We start from the raw sequence: 22,126 nt of genomic DNA, 5'->3' as shown, positions 1-22,126 counted from the left end.
CACTTGGTAACCTTCGATTCTGTTCCTCATTTCGGGAGGTGAAAAAGTTGAGTCAAGTGCAGCTGCTTCTCAGGAACATACCTCCCTGGCAATGTTGAAGGCCACTCGCGCTCGCTTCGCTCACGCTCGCATGGGTTGGGGATTTACTTATAAAGCCACATGTTATGACCCGGTCTAGGGGTTTTAGGTGTAATCATGGGTCGCGGAACCGCCCGGGCCACACGGGCCCGGGCCTGGGTACATTTCAGTTCCCCCCCCCCCCCCCCCATTTTTTATTTATTTATTTTTTTCAAATACATAATACATACTTTTTCACCAACCTGACCGGCCCACTAGCGAGCGGCCCACCGGCCATTGCACCGGTAGAATTACATTGCAGTCCAGCCCTGATCGTCGTCCTCTTCCTGTTCCTGTTCGAGAACCACTCTGCCTGATCGACAGACAACTGCAAGTGTGAGTGTAAATGTAAATGTGTAATCTCAGTCTATAAATTTCCACAATCTGTAAGCCTATTTAGACCATAGATTTAGAAATGCATGCTCAATGAATAATGATCTCTATCACTCATTATGTGTGTGGTTGCACTGATCGAATAATTCATATATAAAATAATGATAGCCTAATATAAAAGAGAAAACTGCTGAACTGAATTGAGACGATGCGGGCATAGTTTTCATTGATAAAAACTAGCCTATTTTTGCTCATATATTGGCATACAGCCTACAGGACACAGTTCCAGCTGAAACATGCAAGAGTAGCCTGCATATTTAGTATTGGGGCTATCCCATATTTATCCTATATCTATATTATATGTATAGGCTTTTCTGGCATGTAGGAGAATATCACCCTCACTCCATTTGAGGCTCCGTTTATGATATGCGCTGCGGTGATTAATAGTGATCATATTTCTCCACGCATCGTTGAGCTGTTAAGACAAAGTGGTAAGTAGGCTTAATTTAATTATGTAGCCTACAGAGCCACAAATGTTTTTCTTGTTCTATTCTCAGTTGACTGCAATCTATTTTTCATATGGCGATCTTATATGAATGGTGAGTGACTCCAGAGAGCCGATTATATGGGACTGTCATGGATTTTGATCTTATCCTCTGAAGCTAACCTGGTCGGGACCAGGTTAGCTTTGCAGCGTAGGTTGCCATGGTGATTGAACTAGGTTAGAACTTAACTTGCTTTGTAGTAAGGCTAAACCAGGTTCAAACTCAAACTTACTCAGATAAAGCATTAATCTAGCTACGTAGTACAGGCCTCAGATTGATCCATAAGTAACAACATGACAGACTATTTTCTTCATGGGTTTCAGACACATCTAAAAACATCTAAAAGCTGAAAATCTTATCAGATGGGAGACCGTGGTCTAATTTGTGTTAGTGTAGGGGTCCTTGAGGTGAAAGAGTTTGAGAACCACTGCTGTATGGTATCTCACACACACACACACACACACACACACACACACACACACACACACACACACACACACACACACACACACACACACACACACACACCACATAGAACAGTGAGGCAGGAAATCTATGGAGACGTCCAGGGATTTTGTGGGGATTGCACAATGCTTCTCGTAGTCTTGTTGTTTGTCTGAACCTGTGATTTTCATGTGATTTCATATATTTTTTGCACTGGAATGTTTGTAATGCATTTTTATATAGCTTGTGCTTTACTCATTGCGTCCTTGAAAAAGACTCTCAATTTCAATTGAAGGGGCTTTATTAGCATGACAGTTCACTAAACAATATTGCCAAAGTATATATAACAACAGATTAACCATCAATTAAATTATGAAAACATTAAATTAAAGTAACAGAAAAACAAATTCAATCCTCCCATGTACTGTGTATGTGCGCATGTGGTCTTGTATGTGTGTGTGTGTGTGTGTGGGTGTGTGTGTGTGTGTGTGTGTGTGTGTGTGTGTGTGTGTGTGTGTGTGTGTTGCTGCTGTGCCTCCACTGTCTCTCTCTCTCACACTCTCTCTCTGGCTGCGTCTCTCGCCCAACCCTCATGGCAGACCCTTATTCTATCATGGCAGCTGTGATGCTGTCGTCTTCCTCCACGTCCACACAGACCTTCTTGCCCACCAGGTGATGCATCTCTTCTGGAGCGATGCCCCTCGGCTCGCCCACCTTCACCGCAAACATGTCCAGGCTCAGCACCGAGCCTTTGGTGATGGCCACCTTGGCAACCACTGACTTGCCCAGCTGGAAAAGAAATGGAGAAGAGAGAACCAAAACCACAGATGGTTTAATAACTAATATTTGTTTGACAGAGCGAAATGGTTTATGGCAGCTGTAAACCGTTGCTAGGCAGAGCGAAACGGTTTACGGCCATAGCAACAGACCCAAAACAGCTTTCCTCGCTACTTCAAGGGGCTTTCTACTCTCGCGAACCTCTCTCGTTATATTCTAATAGTTTGTTTGGAAGCAATTTTGTGGTTATGGCCGAAGTGGCTGCCGTAAACCGTTTTGTTTCACTTCCGGATCTGCCCAGCCCGCACACAGACTCTATAATCATCAAGACATTCACTCGGCTTTGGTCTCATCTACTATTATAGGTAAGATGTGAGGCGTCAATGTTAACTTTAGACTGTTTAATAACAATCGAAAATCTTGCTCCGAGTTGCTTTAATATGAATCATATAATTAATATATTATGACTGGAAGTCCCTGGAACTGCTTCTCAGCTTAATATTAATAATATCAATAATATTTACCTCACTAGTGTTTAGACAAGGGACTGTGGAGGCTAACTGATAACTCCACTCAGAAATCCCATTGACTGCCCGACAAGGGAACCAGAAAGTGCATCACTTCTGGGTTAATTGGCCTACAAAACTACATCATCCCTGCTCTCTTGACCAACCGGCTGGGAAAATGTGAGCAGGCGCAGGGGGACAGTTTGATATAGTAACACAAAATGTAATGAAATACTAAAGTGGACCCACCTTGTCATGGCAGGTCTTCTCACAGGGTAGCATCAGCTTGGTGGGCGTTCCCATTGCGGTCTCCACCAGCCGGATGGATCGGACCAGCTCAGCCAGCTCCGCGGGCTCCAGGGACGCCTCGTGGTCATTTCCCTTCCAGGTCTTGTCCAAAGTTACGTGGCGCTCGACGACCTTTGCCCCCATCGCCACAGCGGCCACAGATATGTAGATTCCCCGCTCGTGTCCAGAATATCCGATGGGGATGTCCGGGAATTCCCTCTGGTATTCCTTTGGGAGAAGAGAGAGTGGGTAAAAAAAAAACTATTGCTCACTATTGCTTGTCAGTGGTGTGTGTTTTCGGTGCGGTCTGTCTGTTTGTTAGCAGGATTGTTCCGATTTTTATTAAACTTGGTGGAAGGTAGCAGGGGCGTAGGAAGAACCCATTTATTAGAACCCAATTTATCATAGGCCATAGTGAGAACTGCTGAGAACTGAAGCCAGGCCTCCAAACTGATATAAGATATGTGAAACATAAAGCAGATGCTTTGGATGCTTTGGAAGCTCTTAATGCTGCATATGAAGTAGTAAGCTCCATACAAGCAGAAAAAAACGGGGAAGCACGGGCCTTTTTTCTGCTTGTATGGAGCTTACTACTTCATATGCAGCATTAAGAGCTTCCAAAGCATCTGCTTTATGTTTCACATATCTTCTATGTAATAATAGTTGTATTTGTTTCCTATAGTACTGTTTCGTGGTGTATTTGGAAATAAACGTTTTGCTTAATTTGTTGGCTTAATTGATTGTGTTTCCGGATGCTACCTGTATATAATTGTGATTTCCGCCTTATGTATCACAACGCTGAAGAAGGCCTGTTGGCTGAAACGTCCGTTGTAAGGTCTCGATGACGGAATAAAACCTTGAAAGGACATTCATTGCGTGCCGGCGTTCCTTGTTTATTGACTATTACTTTTGTGCCGTGCACCTGAATTTTTATTCTTATTTGGTGAGTGTGCTCACTACCTTTGCGAGCTCCGCTAGCAAGCAGTGTGTTTGGACTGTAAATACTGTCTTTGTCATGCCCTGACATATAGTTGTTGGTGCCTTCTTGGCCAGGTCAGCATTGTAAAAGAGATTTCTATCTCAATGCTTTTTATCTGGTTAAATAAAGGTAAAAAAAATAATAATAGTGAGATTGACCACTGGTTAGGGGCAGCGGCAATGTGTTGGACTGTGTTGGTGAATGGTGAAGAGACTGGACTGGATTGGTTTGCATTTGATATATATAGTGTTTTTATCCAAAGCACTTTACTGGCCTACATTCACCCATTCACACACAGCTGAGCCACAAAGCTTGATTTATTGGGTAGTCTTTTTGCAGCCCTCATAATGGTCATATGGAAGAAGGCGATCATGTGAGGAGGTGAGGAGCTCAGTGATCTGGTGCGACTTTGGAGTTAAGCTAACTGCTCCTCCACATTTAGAGGAGTCAGTTGAAGCGGTTCAGGTGATCCCAAGCCCCTCACTTTTGCAGGTGACACATTCTATTAAATTCTATTCATCTCACCGTGATAACTTTGAGGTTGACATGCTCAGGGTCCAGGGGATAGGTGCTGGTACACTGCAGGATGGTGAAGTTCTGGTTGTGCTGCTTCACCATCTGGTAGACCCGACGCATCGTCTCCATGGACTGCATCCCGCTGGACACCACCATGGGACGGCCTGCCCCAGACAGACGGAAAGAAAGAAAGAAAGGAGGGGGCAGATAGAGAGCAGGAAGAGGAGAAATAGAAGGAGCCAACAGAGAGAGAGAAGAAGCAAAGGAGTTTTCAAAATGGGGGCCACCAAAGGAAGAAGAAAGAAAACGCTGCAAACTTCTGTTCGATAAAAACACTTGTGTCGTGTTCAAAGTTGGACACCCACTGTATGTTATCAAAAGTCCACTTGTCATTATTTAATATCTTGTCAGTCATTAGAAATTTTGTGACAAAGCCCTAATTTGAAAGAATGGATGAATATTACGATGGATATCTACAAGATGGAAAAACTAACTGCATTTGTCAACGATAGATTAGAACAATTTACCTCAAGATGGGAATACTGGGTTCAATATAGAACACCCATTAGATTTTACTTTTTTGGATGGCTGTTGTGGTTTTGTCTTTTCTTTTCTTCGTATATATTCTTTTCAAAACAAAATTCTATGACAGTATATCAAGAGTAAACAACAATGTATAGGTAATCCTGAGAGTTCATATATGCAATGTCTGGATACACAATGCAAATATTTGATAATCTGTCAATAAAAAGTAAAAAAAAAAATAGTGACTAAGCAGGCAGCAGTGGTGAACGATATTAGATGCAGGGACTTTGTCATAGCCTATAGGTTGTACTGAATTTGCGTGCCAAGTTTTCAACATCATTATGACAGAAGTTATTGTAATAAATTATTATTATTACTTATTGGGTATAGGCAATGTTTTCACACTGGGAAAGGAAAGGCATCCATGTATTGGGTGTACATTGGGTGACATTTACAACAATGATGGTCTCAAATCATTTCAGGACCTTAAAGGCAGCTATGACCTACCGGACACTTCATTTTTCTTTTAGTTACAGCTTAGGGCATCCCTCAAAGCTCATGGTGGACACTTTCAAAACAACCCTCGAGACCCACCTCTTCACCATTAGTTACTTTTAGTTTAGTTACTTTAGCCATCCCTTGTTTTGTTTTGTTTGTTTTTGCCCCTCCTTTAATCCGATTGGATTAGAGGACACTTTTGATTGTGCCATACGGTGGAATTTAGTGTTCAAGTTATTATATAAAACAACACACATTTCTAATATCTTTTTAGTTCAAAATAAGTTCATAATTTCTATCAACTAGAAAAATGTTAAAGATTTGGGGTATTGCTCAGACAGATGAGTGTCGTTTTTGTTGTGCAGAATCTGAGTCAACAGAACACCTTTTTTGGTATTGTCATGTTGTGTCGGCTTTCCGGAGTGAGAACTAACTGAGCTGTCCACTGCTCTGCTCTCCACTGCTCTGCTCTCTACTGCTCTGCTCTGCTCGCTACTGCTCTGCTGTCCACTGCTCTGTTCTGCTCTCTACTGCTCTGCTCTGCTGTCCACTGCTCTGCTCTCTACTGCTCTGCTCTGCTCTCCACTGCATTGCAAGCCATTTTGAAGGGGAACCTGAGGAGGAATGCCGTTCCCCTCTTGTTATTACTGTTCCCTCTCAATGTATAGGCTACTCTAACTCCGTTCCCACCCGTTCCCCACATTTCCACCACTGGTTCAAAATACTTTGTAAAAAAAAGAACAAAGAAAAAAAACATTAAATTAACAATGTGAAGGTACATATGAAATCAAATATAATAGCCTACAAAAAGCACAATGCCAGCAAAAACTCTCAATTGAGTTTATTGTCACCCAATTCATTCAATGCTATATTTTTATTGCAAACAAATCTGTGTTCTTCTTGGTTTTGTTTTGTCAGACAAATAAGCAGTAAAGACTTGACTAGGAATGATTAAGGTTAGGGTAAGAATCATATATATATATATATGTATATATATATATATATATATTCATTGCTTCCATTTTATTTCCCAAAATTGTAGTTTGAGTGGTTCAACTATACGTAGTTAAACTACATGTAGTTCACTACTCCTCAACACTGCCTACTCCTCACCTCGCCTACTTTACTCACCACGCCTACAGTGAGTAGTGAGAACCCAAGACTCCCTATTTAGTCTGCCGTCTGGTCTCAAATGTTTTCAGGAGAACAAAAACTCTCAGAAGCAGTTTCGCATTTTTGATTATTTCAAACGACACAATACTTTTCCAGCAACCGGTGTAACTGAAGGTAAGTTCAGCTACTTTTATACTCCTATATGTGTTAAAAATAGGACTATTGGTTGGGATACTTCTACAGAATATATTTTTGAAATTTCCTCCAAGAGGATTAAGAAATTATTTATTTTCCAAAGGAAAAAAACGATGTAACTTTCATAAAGAATGGAATAATGATTGAAGCATTGATACATGGTGCCTCATACCTTTTTTTGCAGTTCTCTCAAGATAGGGGAAGTTGTTGGCATCACAGGAGGCAACTTTGAAGAAAGGCACATCGAGCTCATCGAGAAACTCCATGGCCATCTGTGGGAATTATGGAATAACACACACACACACACACACACACACACACACACACACACACACACACACACACACACACACACACACACACACACACACACACACACACATATATATATATATATACACTGTATATATAGTATTGCTGTTCCATGAATATTTTAGAAGAATGCAATGAAGTATTCTTTCTTGCTTAAAAAAAATAAAAAATAAAAAATCTGTCTTACCTCGTCCATCCCAGAGGCAGTGAGGGAAATGCCAATCTCATTTGCATACTTTTGCATCTCCCTGTACTGCTCATGGCTGAACTCCAAATGGCGCTTGTGGTCCCCGTAGGTTTTCCCCCAGGAGTGTTTGGAGTTGTAGGGCCGCTCCAGGGCTCGCCTGCTGAACTTGTGCTCCAGTTCACTCTTCTGGAACTTGGCACAGTCAGCACCACAGTCCTGAGATGATACAGAACACATGAGAGGAGAGGATCAGATAGGAGAGGTGAGGAAAAGGTGGTGAAACAACAGCACTGGTATAGCTTCTAAACAGACACCTCTCTCTCCCCTCCACCAGCTTACCTTTGCCATCTTGATCATTTTCTTGGCAATCTCAATGTCTCCTTGGTGGTTCTGTCCAATTTCAGCAATGATGAAGCACGGGTGGGAGCCGCCAATCATTCTACCAGGACACAGTTCAAATTGCAGAGGCATCCTGGTGATGTAGGACGTGAAGTGCCGAGTGAAATAAGAGAGTTGGTGCAAAAGTCTCAAGACCTGGTGGGGTTAAATGGAGATGGAGATGTGGAGATGAAACTGGAGATGTCACAGGTGGAATGTCACAGGTGGAAGAGGCTTGAGTCATGTCACCGCTCCGTTTTTATACAGCCTCACCCCACACACACACACACACACACACACACACACACACACACACACACACACACACACACACACACACACACAATCTAGTGTTGGAAGATTGTCATCACATGGCGGAGCACTGCACTGAACAGGTTTTACATGTAGGACCCGCAGAGCCAGATTAACACCCCCAGGGGCCCCTGGGCACTGAAGCTCCCAGGGCCCCCCCTACCCATCCCTCCCCCCCCCCCCCCCCCCCCCCCCCGAACATTACACTCGGACACAAGAAGGGGGAAAACAAGATAAAAACTAAAAAAAAGAATTGTCCAAGTAAAATGCTGATTCTAAATATAACTGAATCGCTTTGTTTGACCAAGCAAATACAATTTTTAAAGGCATTTTACAAAATGTCTATGGAAAAATGAATGGCTGACCAGTCACCACCAGGGACACTGGAACTGTTTTTAAGTAGGGGGTGCTGCAAGGAAGGGACTGTGAAAAATTTACTTTTTTGGATGTTTGGATGTTTTTTAGCCATTTAGAGGAATATCTCATTCTAAATTAACATTAGGAGTATACTGTTATTATGTCATTATTCAGTTTCTCAGATTCCGTTTCTCACTCACTCATAGGCGATTCAAGGCTTTGCCAACAGGGGTGGCACCAGCAGGATAAAAATATTAGTCTGACTGGGGGGTTTCTAGGGGGGGCTGTGCTGGACAAAGAAATGTTGTACATTTTAAAGTAAAATGCATGAATCTGATGCACTCTGAGAGCAAAATGAAGAGGCTAATCTTCACATTAATATCCTCTTCACTGTGCTGTGGCTTTACAATCATGAACAAATAATTGTCTAATAAACACAGGTGCAAGCAAAACACTAATGAGGGTTTCCAAATTCTAAATCGTGGAAATGTGAAGCCCTCATTAGTGTTTTGCTTGCACCTGTGTTAACCCTGCCTTTTCGACAAAAAAGACCCCGTGAGAAGGGTCTACTGTCCCAACTTAGTCTAGGGAATCTGTGAGAAAAAATGACCCAACCTCAAACAAATTGCAACAGAAATTATTTGTGTTGTATTCAGCTCTTGAAACCTTCCAATTTAACATACTGAAAATCCCAGAAAATCCCAGTAGTGGAACATTCTCAAAATTGGCATTGTCTCCACAAAGGAGGTGATGTTTTCGGTGCCGTTTGTCTGACCGTTTGTCTGTTAGCAGGAGGATTACGGCAAAACTACTGGGCCGATTTTCATGAAACTTGGTAGAAGGGTCTAGCGTGGGCCAAGGAAGAACCATTACATTTTGGAGTGGATCTGATCCGGGTCGGCTCAATGGAGGGGGCGGGGCTAGGGAAAAGAGTCCGTTGATAGGGATAGGAAGGTCAGTAGAGAGTCTGGATTCGAGAGGTGGGTAGGGGGCATGGACAGGTGTATCGGGGGGGAGTGTATGTGGGAGGTGGGAGGGGGTGTGGTCAGGAAAGGGGTGGGGCTAGGGAAAAGCTCTACCTACAAACATACTGTAACATAACAAAACAAAACATAAAAAATGTAAGTGTGGCTAATATGTTCTAATAGTTAGTGGAAAAGGGTGAGTTTTCATGCACATCTTGTTCCCTCAGACAGCCATCGCAAACCATAACTTCATAGTCATGTCATTCATGAGTCTCGCATTGGAGGCAATTTGATTTCGGCAAGGCACAGCGCAAGTTGTAGCTCAAACATGCAGACGAGTGGACAGGTAAGTCTCCATATCCGAAGGTTATGGGTAAGTTGACCGCCATTTATTGTCTGTTACCAATGACAGTCATTGTCTGTTACCATTCAAAGTAGGCTAGCTTAATAAGCACTTACCTATAATAGGTATAGCTTATAGCTTATTAAGATACTTGTACTATCTGTTATTCATTTTCTTTGTGCAAATAAACAATAAACAAACATAAATAAACAATAAACACTTACTCTGGAGATGATGTAGCCTACCACTTGTGCTCTTCTCCCTACTTTTCTCCAACCACTTATAAAGCCTCAGCCAGGCGATAATGCAACATAAAGGATGCCAACTGCCATAAAACGCCACAGAAGGATTTATTACATCACTGATGACATCACAATTGCTCGAGTGACATCACTGATGACATCACAATTGCTCGAGTGACATCACTGATACATGACAATCGTGACATCACAATCGTGGCACACACACCCCCCGCCCACTTATTGGACCATAACATCAGAACCATTGATGGCCACAACACATTCCATGTTATGGGCATTATAGCTGGAGTTACACCAGAGAGCCAAACCAGTACCTCTGATAGCTGTGACATAGCAGCAGTTGGACACATCAATATCCGAAATCAGAGACCCCCTGACCTTTCATCCATGTCCTATGGGAGGATTGAGAATGCCACAGGTGTGTGATTCTCATGAACATGGTACAACTTATAGCAAAACTCAAAGATATCAAGTAGGATCTTAATCCACTAGGCATCATGCACGCTACGCAAGTTCGCCTGCCTTGCAGCTCACTGAGCTAGCCCTGCAGCTCGCATAAGCAGCTGCTTCGCATTGGAGGCAATTTGATTTTGGCAAGGCACAGCACAAGTTGTAGCTCAAACATGCAGACGAGTGGACAGGTAGGCTAAGTATTCTCCATATCCGAAGGTTATGGATAAGTTGACCGCCATTTATCGTCTGTTACCAATGACAGTCTTTGTGTGTTACCATTCAAAGTAGGCTAGCTTAATAAGCACTTAGTTAGCTAATAGCTTACTAATAGGTATAGCTTAATAATAGCTTATTAAGATACTTTCTAAGGTACTATCTGTTGTTATTCATTTTGTTTGTGCAAATAAACAATAAACAAACATAAATAAACAATTATAGCTGCTGCACAGCAATGGGTCGTGGCCGGGCAAGTCTCAAGGCTTTGAGCTAGAGTCCCCAAGTCAAGGCTGAAGTCTTTTAGCTACTCCTCCAAGTCAAGTCTCACGTCTTTGGTCACAAGTCCAAGTCAAGTCTCAAGTCTCTTATGGATGAGTGTTCTATCATCTGCTTCTGCTGCATGCCATCCAGTCTGCTTACAACATTGCATAGCTAAAACTAAGGGATTCAAAGCAGGTTCAGGTTTCTTTGCAGCATGTAGCTTTTTCATCATCTGATTCCGTTTTTTGTTGCGAGGCATCTCACAACAATACAAGTAGGAATCAGTATATTCACAAACAAAAGAAGTAGTTACTTGCCTGTTGCCTCACTGTTGTAGAGTGGATGAGGTACTGGTGGAGTTGATCTTAGATGGAGAGGGAGGCTGAGCGATTAATAGCCACCTGGGGAGTTTGTATCTCTTCGGTCCTACGCTGCAGGTCTGTGAGGTCACACAACTGATATACCAGCAGGAGCTGCTTTTTCCTCTTATGGACAGACTGGATACTTGCTGGTGGTGTTTTATGGGACTGGATGCTTGCGTGTAAAAACACACACTGCTTCCACTTATATAGGGTGAGCCAGGAAGTATTTATGACATCACTGATTACATCACGCTCGAGTGACATCACTGATGGCATCACAATTGCTCGAGTGACTGATGACATCACAAATACAACCTATTAAGATGCTTTTTAGGCTATACATTCAACATTTTGATGCACTGTTGGCTAAATTTTTGATCAATCGAAAATCTGTTTGAAACTTTTGTGTAGGACAGTCTAACGATGCAGATGCTTAAGTTTGGTGTGGTTTGAAGAAAAAATGTGGGAGTAGGGTTTAATTAGTTTGACAGTTTTTGCAGTTTTGCAGTCTTTAGACTTCATAATTGGCCATAGGTTGCAGTGTACAAAAGTGTCTCCTCACTTGGGCCCACATTTCGTTGAAAGTTGCAAAGTCGTAGCACATAGGCCTGATTTGTTATGAATTTTCAAAATTTTAAACTTTAGACGGTCACTGTAGCGCCACCATCAGGACTATTGGCACCAAATTCGCGTCAACGAAGTTTGGCATGGGCCTGGACCTTTGTGCAAATTTGGTTTATTTTCATACATGGGAAGTCCAACTTCCTGGGAGAAGAAGAAGACTAATAATAGGGGCAAACACATTAAGTGGCCCTGCCGCTTCGCTGGCCCAGCCACTAATAAACACTTACTCTGGAGATGATGTAGCCTACCACTTGTGCTCTTCTCCCTACTTATACTCCAACCACTTATGAAGCCTCAGCCAGGCGGTAATGCAACATAAAGGATGCCAACTGCCATAAAACACCACAGAAGAAGGATTTATTACATCACTGATGACATCACAATTGCTCGAGTGAAATCACTGATGACATCACAATTGCTCATGTGACATCACTGATGACATCACAATTGCTCAAGTGACATCACTGATGACATCACTGATACATGACAATCGTGACATCCCAATCGTGGCACACACACCGCCCGCCCACTTATGTTTCCTTTTAGGACCACCGCAAGGCATCAGTCTGCCAGAAAGCCATTAGAAGAAGAAGAAGAAGACTTTCAGAAAAGACCAACAGAAGAGGAGAGGGGATCGGGTGTTACAGAATGTAGGGAAACAGTGGATTGATAAATTCAGAAGGAGGAGGTAATGCAACATAAAGGATGCCAACTGCCATAAAACACCACAGAGGAAGAAGACCTTCAAGATTAATTTGCCCAAGATCTTCATGGTGCAGATGCCATATATCTGTAGCAAAAAACAAATACCTCAGACCTTTGATGAAGAACATGGTTGTCCAAAGAAAAAGAGCAGACAGCTATTTAGAACAGAATGATGATGAGCAAATTGCACTTGGAGACCTAACTGTGAAAACTTAACAATAGCTTGAAGTGATGATCAAATAATCATTACAGAAATCAATGGCAAACCAGAAGGGGTTACATTGAAGCCGAAGGCCTCAAATATTCTGAGTGCATGTTTGCATGCATCTAAGAAGGACAATAATGATGTTGATGAAGAAAAAGTGTGTCTTGTGAAAACTGCTGCCAGACTGGTAAAGACTGACATAAAAGATATCAAGATTCCCAGAGATGCATATCCCTCAAAATATATCATCTGCCAAAGGAAACGTGGAAACTCTTCAGCTTCTCCTCAAATAACTGTTTGCTGGCAAGAACTGTGAGTTAAACATAGCTGCAATAGGACAGGCCATGCGGGCAGCAAGGGCAAGGGTTCTCATCACGCCATTACAGATAGGACTGACAAATGCATCACCAATTTGGATCTAGATTTTTGGTGAAAACACTTGGTAACCTTCGATTCTGTTCCTCATTTCGGGAGGTGAAAAAGTTGAGTCAAGTGCAGCTGCTTCTCAGGAACATACCTCCCTGGCAATGTTGAAGGCCACTCGCGCTCGCTTCGCTCACGCTCGCATGGGTTGGGGATTTACTTATAAAGCCACATGTTATGACCCGGTCTAGGGGTTTTAGGTGTAATCATGGGTCGCGGAACCGCCCGGGCCACACGGGCCCGGGCCTGGGTACATTTCAGTTCCCCCCCCCCCCCCCCCATTTTTTTTTTATTTATTTTTTTCAAATACATAATACATACTTTTCACCAACCTGACCGGCCCACTAGCGAGCGGCCCACCGGCCATTGCACCGGTAGAATTACATTGCAGTCCAGCCCTGATCGTCGTCCTCTTCCTGTTCCTGTTCGAGAACCACTCTGCCTGATCGACAGACAACTGCAAGTGTGAGTGTAAATGTAAATGTGTAATCTCAGTCTATAAATTTCCACAATCTGTAAGCCTATTTAGACCATAGATTTAGAAATGCATGCTCAATGAATAATGATCTCTATCACTCATTATGTGTGTGGTTGCACTGATCGAATAATTCATATATAAAATAATGATAGCCTAATATAAAAGAGAAAACTGCTGAACTGAATTGAGACGATGCGGGCATAGTTTTCATTGATAAAAACTAGCCTATTTTTGCTCATATATTGGCATACAGCCTACAGGACACAGTTCCAGCTGAAACATGCAAGAGTAGCCTGCATATTTAGTATTGGGGCTATCCCATATTTATCCTATATCTATATTATATGTATAGGCTTTTCTGGCATGTAGGAGAATATCACCCTCACTCCATTTGAGGCTCCGTTTATGATATGCGCTGCGGTGATTAATAGTGATCATATTTCTCCACGCATCGTTGAGCTGTTAAGACAAAGTGGTAAGTAGGCTTAATTTAATTATGTAGCCTACAGAGCCACAAATGTTTTTCTTGTTCTATTCTCAGTTGACTGCAATCTATTTTTCATATGGCGATCTTATATGAATGGTGAGTGACTCCAGAGAGCCGATTATATGGGACTGTCATGGATTTTGATCTTATCCTCTGAAGCTAACCTGGTCGGGACCAGGTTAGCTTTGCAGCGTAGGTTGCCATGGTGATTGAACTAGGTTAGAACTTAACTTGCTTTGTAGTAAGGCTAAACCAGGTTCAAACTCAAACTTACTCAGATAAAGCATTAATCTAGCTACGTAGTACAGGCCTCAGATTGATCCATAAGTAACAACATGACAGACTATTTTCTTCATGGGTTTCAGACACATCTAAAAACATCTAAAAGCTGAAAATCTTATCAGATGGGAGACCGTGGTCTAATTTGTGTTAGTGTAGGGGTCCTTGAGGTGAAAGAGTTTGAGAACCACTGCTGTATGGTATCTCACACACACACACACACACACACACACACACACACACACACACACACACACACACACACACACACACACACACACACACACACACACACACACACACACCACATAGAACAGTGAGGCAGGAAATCTATGGAGACGTCCAGGGATTTTGTGGGGATTGCACAATGCTTCTCGTAGTCTTGTTGTTTGTCTGAACCTGTGATTTTCATGTGATTTCATATATTTTTTGCACTGGAATGTTTGTAATGCATTTTTATATAGCTTGTGCTTTACTCATTGCGTCCTTGAAAAAGACTCTCAATTTCAATTGAAGGGGCTTTATTAGCATGACAGTTCACTAAACAATATTGCCAAAGTATATATAACAACAGATTAACCATCAATTAAATTATGAAAACATTAAATTAAAGTAACAGAAAAACAAATTCAATCCTCCCATGTACTGTGTATGTGCGCATGTGGTCTTGTATGTGTGTGTGTGTGTGTGTGTGTGGGTGTGTGTGTGTGTGTGTGTGTGTGTGTGTGTGTGTGTGTGTGTGTGTGTTGCTGCTGTGCCTCCACTGTCTCTCTCTCTCACACTCTCTCTCTGGCTGCGTCTCTCGCCCAACCCTCATGGCAGACCCTTATTCTATCATGGCAGCTGTGATGCTGTCGTCTTCCTCCACGTCCACACAGACCTTCTTGCCCACCAGGTGATGCATCTCTTCTGGAGCGATGCCCCTCGGCTCGCCCACCTTCACCGCAAACATGTCCAGGCTCAGCACCGAGCCTTTGGTGATGGCCACCTTGGCAACCACTGACTTGCCCAGCTGGAAAAGAAATGGAGAAGAGAGAACCAAAACCACAGATGGTTTAATAACTAATATTTGTTTGGCAGAGCGAAATGGTTTATGGCAGCTGTAAACCGTTGCTAGGCAGAGCGAAACGGTTTACGGCCATAGCAACAGACCCAAAACAGCTTTCCTCGCTACTTCAAGGGGCTTTCTACTCTCGCGAACCTCTCTCGTTATATTCTAATAGTTTGTTTGGAAGCAATTTTGTGGTTATGGCCGAAGTGGCTGCCGTAAACCGTTTTGTTTCACTTCCGGATCTGCCCAGCCCGCACACAGACTCTATAATCATCAAGACATTCACTCGGCTTTGGTCTCATCTACTATTATAGGTAAGATGTGAGGCGTCAATGTTAACTTTAGACTGTTTAATAACAATCGAAAATCTTGCTCCGAGTTGCTTTAATATGAATCATATAATTAATATATTATGACTGGAAGTCCCTGGAACTGCTTCTCAGCTTAATATTAATAATATCAATAATATTTACCTCACTAGTGTTTAGACAAGGGACTGTGGAGGCTAACTGATAACTCCACTCAGAAATCCCATTGACTGCCCGACAAGGGAACCAGAAAGTGCATCACTTCTGGGTTAATTGGCCTACAAAACTACATCATCCCTGCTCTCTTGACCAACCGGCTGGGAAAATGTGAGCAGGCGCAGGGGGACAGTTTGATATAGTAACACAAAATGTAATGAAATACTAAAGTGGACCCACCTTGTCATGGCAGGTCTTCTCACAGGGTAGCATCAGCTTGGTGGGCGTTCCCATTGCGGTCTCCACCAGCCGGATGGATCGGACCAGCTCAGCCAGCTCCGCGGGCTCCAGGGACGCCTCGTGGTCATTTCCCTTCCAGGTCTTGTCCAAAGTTACGTGGCGCTCGACGACCTTTGCCCCCATCGCCACAGCGGCCACAGATATGTAGATTCCCCGCTCGTGTCCAGAATATCCGATGGGGATGTCCGGGAATTCCCTCTGGTATTCCTTTGGGAGAAGAGAGAGTGGGTAAAAAAAAAACTATTGCTCACTATTGCTTGTCAGTGGTGTGTGTTTTCGGTGCGGTCTGTCTGTTTGTTAGCAGGATTGTTCCGATTTTTATTAAACTTGGTTGAAGGTAGCAGGGGCGTAGGAAGAACCCATTTATTAGAACCCAATTTATCATAGGCCATAGTGAGAACTGCTGAGAACTGAAGCCAGGCCTCCAAACTGATATAAGATATGTGAAACATAAAGCAGATGCTTTGGATGCTTTGGAAGCTCTTAATGCTGCATATGAAGTAGTAAGCTCCATACAAGCAGAAAAAAACGGGGAAGCACGGGCCTTTTTTCTGCTTGTATGGAGCTTACTACTTCATATGCAGCATTAAGAGCTTCCAAAGCATCTGCTTTATGTTTCACATATCTTCTATGTAATAATAGTTGTATTTGTTTCCTATAGTACTGTTTCGTGGTGTATTTGGAAATAAACGTTTTGCTTAATTTGTTGGCTTAATTGATTGTGTTTCCGGATGCTACCTGTATATAATTGTGATTTCCGCCTTATGTATCACAACGCTGAAGAAGGCCTGTTGGCTGAAACGTCCGTTGTAAGGTCTCGATGACGGAATAAAACCTTGAAAGGACATTCATTGCGTGCCGGCGTTCCTTGTTTATTGACTATTACTTTTGTGCCGTGCACCTGAATTTTTATTCTTATTTGGTGAGTGTGCTCACTACCTTTGCGAGCTCCGCTAGCAAGCAGTGTGTTTGGACTGTAAATACTGTCTTTGTCATGCCCTGACATATAGTTGTTGGTGCCTTCTTGGCCAGGTCAGCATTGTAAAAGAGATTTCTATCTCAATGCTTTTTATCTGGTTAAATAAAGGTAAAAAAAATAATAATAGTGAGATTGACCACTGGTTAGGGGCAGCGGCAATGTGTTGGACTGTGTTGGTGAATGGTGAAGAGACTGGACTGGATTGGTTTGCATTTGATATATATAGTGTTTTTATCCAAAGCACTTTACTGGCCTACATTCACCCATTCACACACAGCTGAGCCACAAAGCTTGATTTATTGGGTAGTCTTTTTGCAGCCCTCATAATGGTCATATGGAAGAAGGCGATCATGTGAGGAGGTGAGGAGCTCAGTGATCTGGTGCGACTTTGGAGTTAAGCTAACTGCTCCTCCACATTTAGAGGAGTCAGTTGAAGCGGTTCAGGTGATCCCAAGCCCCTCACTTTTGCAGGTGACACATTCTATTAAATTCTATTCATCTCACCGTGATAACTTTGAGGTTGACATGCTCAGGGTCCAGGGGATAGGTGCTGGTACACTGCAGGATGGTGAAGTTCTGGTTGTGCTGCTTCACCATCTGGTAGACCCGACGCATCGTCTCCATGGACTGCATCCCGCTGGACACCACCATGGGACGGCCTGCCCCAGACAGACGGAAAGAAAGAAAGAAAGAAAGGAGGGGGCAGATAGAGAGCAGGAAGAGGAGAAATAGAAGGAGCCAACAGAGAGAGAGAAGAAGCAAAGGAGTTTTCAAAATGGGGGCCACCAAAGGAAGAAGAAAGAAAACGCTGCAAACTTCTGTTCGATAAAAACACTTGTGTCGTGTTCAAAGTTGGACACCCACTGTATGTTATCAAAAGTCCACTTGTCATTATTTAATATCTTGTCAGTCATTAGAAATTTTGTGACAAAGCCCTAATTTGAAAGAATGGATGAATATTACGATGGATATCTACAAGATGGAAAAACTAACTGCATTTGTCAACGATAGATTAGAACAATTTACCTCAAGATGGGAATACTGGGTTCAATATAGAACACCCATTAGATTTTACTTTTTTGGATGGCCGTTGTGGTTTTGTCTTTTCTTTTCTTCGTATATATTCTTTTCAAAACAAAATTCTATGACAGTATATCAAGAGTAAACAACAATGTATAGGTAATCCTGAGAGTTCATATATGCAATGTCTGGATACACAATGCAAATATTTGATAATCTGTCAATAAAAAGTAAAAAAAAAAATAGTGACTAAGCAGGCAGCAGTGGTGAACGATATTAGATGCAGGGACTTTGTCATAGCCTATAGGTTGTACTGAATTTGCGTGCCAAGTTTTCAACATCATTATGACAGAAGTTATTGTAATAAATTATTATTATTACTTATTGGGCATAGGCAATGTTTTCACACTGGGAAAGGAAAGGCATCCATGTATTGGGTGTACATTGGGTGACATTTACAACAATGATGGTCTCAAATCATTTCAGGACCTTAAAGGCAGCTATGACCTACCGGACACTTCATTTTTCTTTTAGTTACAGCTTAGGGCATCCCTCAAAGCTCATGGTGGACACTTTCAAAACAACCCTCGAGACCCACCTCTTCACCATTAGTTACTTTTAGTTTAGTTACTTTAGCCATCCCTTGTTTTGTTTTGTTTGTTTTTGCCCCTCCTTTAATCCGATTGGATTAGAGGACACTTTTGATTGTGCCATACGGTGGAATTTAGTGTTCAAGTTATTATATAAAACAACACACATTTCTAATATCTTTTTAGTTCAAAATAAGTTCATAATTTCTATCAACTAGAAAAATGTTAAAGATTTGGGGTATTGCTCAGACAGATGAGTGTCGTTTTTGTTGTGCAGAATCTGAGTCAACAGAACACCTTTTTTGGTATTGTCATGTTGTGTCGGCTTTCCGGAGTGAGAACTAACTGAGCTGTCCACTGCTCTGCTCTCCACTGCTCTGCTCTCTACTGCTCTGCTCTGCTCGCTACTGCTCTGCTGTCCACTGCTCTGTTCTGCTCTCTACTGCTCTGCTCTGCTGTCCACTGCTCTGCTCTCTACTGCTCTGCTCTGCTCTCCACTGCATTGCAAGCCATTTTGAAGGGGAACCTGAGGAGGAATGCCGTTCCCCTCTTGTTATTACTGTTCCCTCTCAATGTATACTCTAACTCCGTTCCCACCCGTTCCCCACATTTCCACCACTGGTTCAAAATACTTTGTAAAAAAAAGAACAAAGGAAAAAAAACATTAAATTAACAATGTGAAGGTACATGAAATCAAATATAATAGCCTACAAAAAAGCACAATGCCAGCAAAAACTCTCAATTGAGTGTATTGTCACCCAATACATTCAATGCTATATTTTTATTGCAAACAAATCTATGTTCTTCTTGGTTTTGTTTTGTCAGACAAATAAGCAGTAAAGACTTGACTAGGAATGATTAAGGTTAGGGTAAGAATAATATATATATATATATATATATATATATATACATATTCATTGCTTCCATTTTATTTCCCAAAATTGTAGTTTGAGTGGTTCAACTATATGTAGTTAAACTACATGTAGTTCACTACTCCTCAACACTGCCTACTCCTCACCTCGGCTACTTTACTCACCACGCCTACAGTGGGTGTGTCTATGCACCCAAGCATCACCGAACCCAAGACTCCCTATTTAGTCTGCCGTCTGGTCTTAATTGTTTTCAGGAGAACAAAAACTCTCAGAAGCAGTTTCGCATTTTTGATTATTTCAAACGACACAATACTTTTCCAGCAACCGGTGTAACTGAAGGTAAGTTCAGCTACTTTTATACTCCTATATGTGTTGTCAAATAGTTTGTGCCCTAATTGTAGAGTAAAGTAGAATCAATGCACTAAAAAAATAGGACTATTGGTTGGGATACTTCTACAGAATATATTTTTGAAATTTCCTCCAAGAGGATTAAGAAATTATTTTTTTTCCAAAGGAAAAAAACGATGTAACTTTCATAAAGAATGGAATAATGATTGAAGCATTGATACATGGTGCCTCATACCTTTTTTTGCAGTTCTCTCAAGATAGGGGAAGTTGTTGGCATCACAGGAGGCAACTTTGAAGAAAGGCACATCGAGCTCATCGAGAAACTCCATGGCCATCTGTGGGAATTATGGAATAACACACACACACACACACACACACACACACACACACACACACACACACACACACACACACACACACACACACACACACACACACATATATATATATATATATACTGTATATATAGTATTGCTGTTCCATGAACCTTTTAGAAGAATGCAATGAAGTATTCTTTCTTGCTTAAAAAAAATAAAAAATAAAAAATCTGTCTTACCTCGTCCATCCCAGAGGCAGTGAGGGGAATGCCAATCTCATTTGCATACTTTTGCATCTCCCTGTACTGCTCATGGCTGAACTCCAAATGGCGCTTGTGGTCCCCGTAGGTTTTCCCCCAGGAGTGTTTGGAGTTGTAGGGCCGCTCCAGGGCTCGCCTGCTGAACTTGTGCTCCAGTTCACTCTTCTGGAACTTGGCACAGTCAGCACCACAGTCCTGAGATGATACAGAACACATGAGAGGAGAGGATCAGATAGGAGAGGTGAGGAAAAGGTGGTGAAACAACAGCACTGGTATAGCTTCTAAACAAACACCTCTCTCTCCCCTCCACCAGCTTACCTTTGCCATCTTGATCATTTTCTTGGCAATCTCAATGTCTCCTTGGTGGTTCTGTCCAATTTCAGCAATGATGAAGCACGGGTGGGAGCCGCCAATCATTCTACCAGGACACAGTTCAAATTGCAGAGGCATCCTGGTGATGTACTGTAGGACGTGAAGTGCCGAGTGAAATAAGAGAGTTGGTGCAAAAGTCTCAAGACCTGGTGGGGTTAAATGGAGATGGAGATGTGGAGATGAAACTGGAGATGTCACAGGTGGAATGTCACAGGTGGAAGAGGCTTGAGTCATGTCACCGCTCCGTTTTTATACAGCCTCACCCCACACACACACACACACACACACACACACACACACATACACACAATCTAGTGTTGGAAGATTGCCATCACATGGCGGAGCACTGCACTGAACAAGTTTTACATGTAGGACCCGCAGAGCCAGATTAACACCCCCAGGGGCCCCTGGGCACTGAAGCTCCCAGGGCCCCCCCTACCCATCCCCCTCCCCCCCCCCCCCCCCCCCCGAACATTACACTCGGACACAAGAAGGGGGAAAACAAGATAAAAACTAAAAAAAAGAATTGTCCAAGTAAAATGCTGATTCTAAATATAACTGAATCGCTTTGTTTGACCAAGCAAATACAATTTTTAAAGGCATTTTACAAAATGTCTATGGAAAAATGAATGGCTGACCAGTCACCACCAGGGACACTGGAACTGTTTTTAAGTAGGGGGTGCTGCAAGGAAGGGACTGTGAAAAATTTACTTTTTTGGATGTTTGGATGTTTTTTAGCCATTTAGAGGAATATCTCATTCTAAATTAACATTAGGAGTATACTGTTATTATGTCATTATTCAGTTTCTCAGATTCCGTTTCTCACTCACTCATAGGCGATTCAAGGCTTTGCCAACAGGGGTGGCACCAGCAGGATAAAAATATTAGTCTGACTGGGGGGTTTCTAGGGGGGGCTGTGCTGGACAAAGAAATGTTGTACATTTTAAAGTAAAATGCATGAATCTGATGCACTCTGAGAGCAAAATGAAGAGGCTAATCTTCACATTAATATCCTCTTCACTGTGCTGTGGCTTTACAATCATGAACAAATAATTGTCTAATAAACACAGGTGCAAGCAAAACACTAATGAGGGTTTCCAAATTCTAATC

General features: G+C 42.3%; 2 protein-coding genes across 2 annotated transcripts; both read right to left on the bottom strand.

Moving 5' to 3' along the window:
- Positions 1 to 1,789: 1,789 nt before the first annotated feature.
- On the bottom strand, positions 1,790 to 7,922 carry LOC310781031 (N-acetylneuraminate-9-phosphate synthase-like). The gene is made up of 6 exons (XM_083641566.1): positions 7,675 to 7,922; positions 7,336 to 7,551; positions 7,009 to 7,108; positions 4,515 to 4,669; positions 2,972 to 3,238; positions 1,790 to 2,228 (listed from the first exon to the last, which is right to left on the bottom strand). The coding sequence occupies exons 1-6, from the start codon at positions 7,804 to 7,806 to the stop codon at positions 2,043 to 2,045; spliced, it is 1,056 nt and encodes a 351-aa protein (XP_083497692.1). The 5' UTR covers positions 7,807 to 7,922; the 3' UTR covers positions 1,790 to 2,042.
- A 7,146-nt stretch (positions 7,923 to 15,068) lies between these two features.
- On the bottom strand, positions 15,069 to 21,094 carry LOC310781774 (N-acetylneuraminate-9-phosphate synthase-like; the record flags this gene model as incomplete). Its single annotated transcript, XM_083642400.1, has 6 exons — positions 15,069 to 15,455; positions 16,199 to 16,465; positions 17,742 to 17,896; positions 20,303 to 20,402; positions 20,624 to 20,839; positions 20,963 to 21,094. The coding sequence occupies 6 exons, from the start codon at positions 21,092 to 21,094 to the stop codon at positions 15,270 to 15,272; spliced, it is 1,056 nt and encodes a 351-aa protein (XP_083498526.1). The 3' UTR covers positions 15,069 to 15,269.
- Between the last annotated feature and the right edge of the window lie 1,032 nt (positions 21,095 to 22,126).

Source organism: Poromitra crassiceps (assembly GCF_964638095.1).
Source record: "Poromitra crassiceps genome assembly, chromosome: 8".
NCBI classification, from domain to species: Eukaryota; Metazoa; Chordata; class Actinopteri; order Beryciformes; family Melamphaidae; genus Poromitra; species Poromitra crassiceps.
Note: the sequence above shows the minus strand (reverse complement) of the source record. Positions and strands in the feature narration are given on the sequence as shown.

What these genes read in the sequence shown, in the direction of transcription:
- LOC310781031 (XM_083641566.1), bottom strand. Translation starts at nt 7,806, where the DNA reads ATGCCTCTGCAATTTGAACTGTGTCCTGGTAGAATGATTGGCGGCTCC. An exon ending in CTGCCTCTGGGATGGACGAG is followed by an intron (nt 7,109 to 7,335) that starts GTAAGACAGATT and finishes TAATTCCCACAG; the next exon opens with ATGGCCATGGAGTTTCTCGA. An exon ending in TCAACCTCAAAGTTATCACG is followed by an intron (nt 3,239 to 4,514) that starts GTGAGATGAATA and finishes CTTCTCCCAAAG; the next exon opens with GAATACCAGAGGGAATTCCC.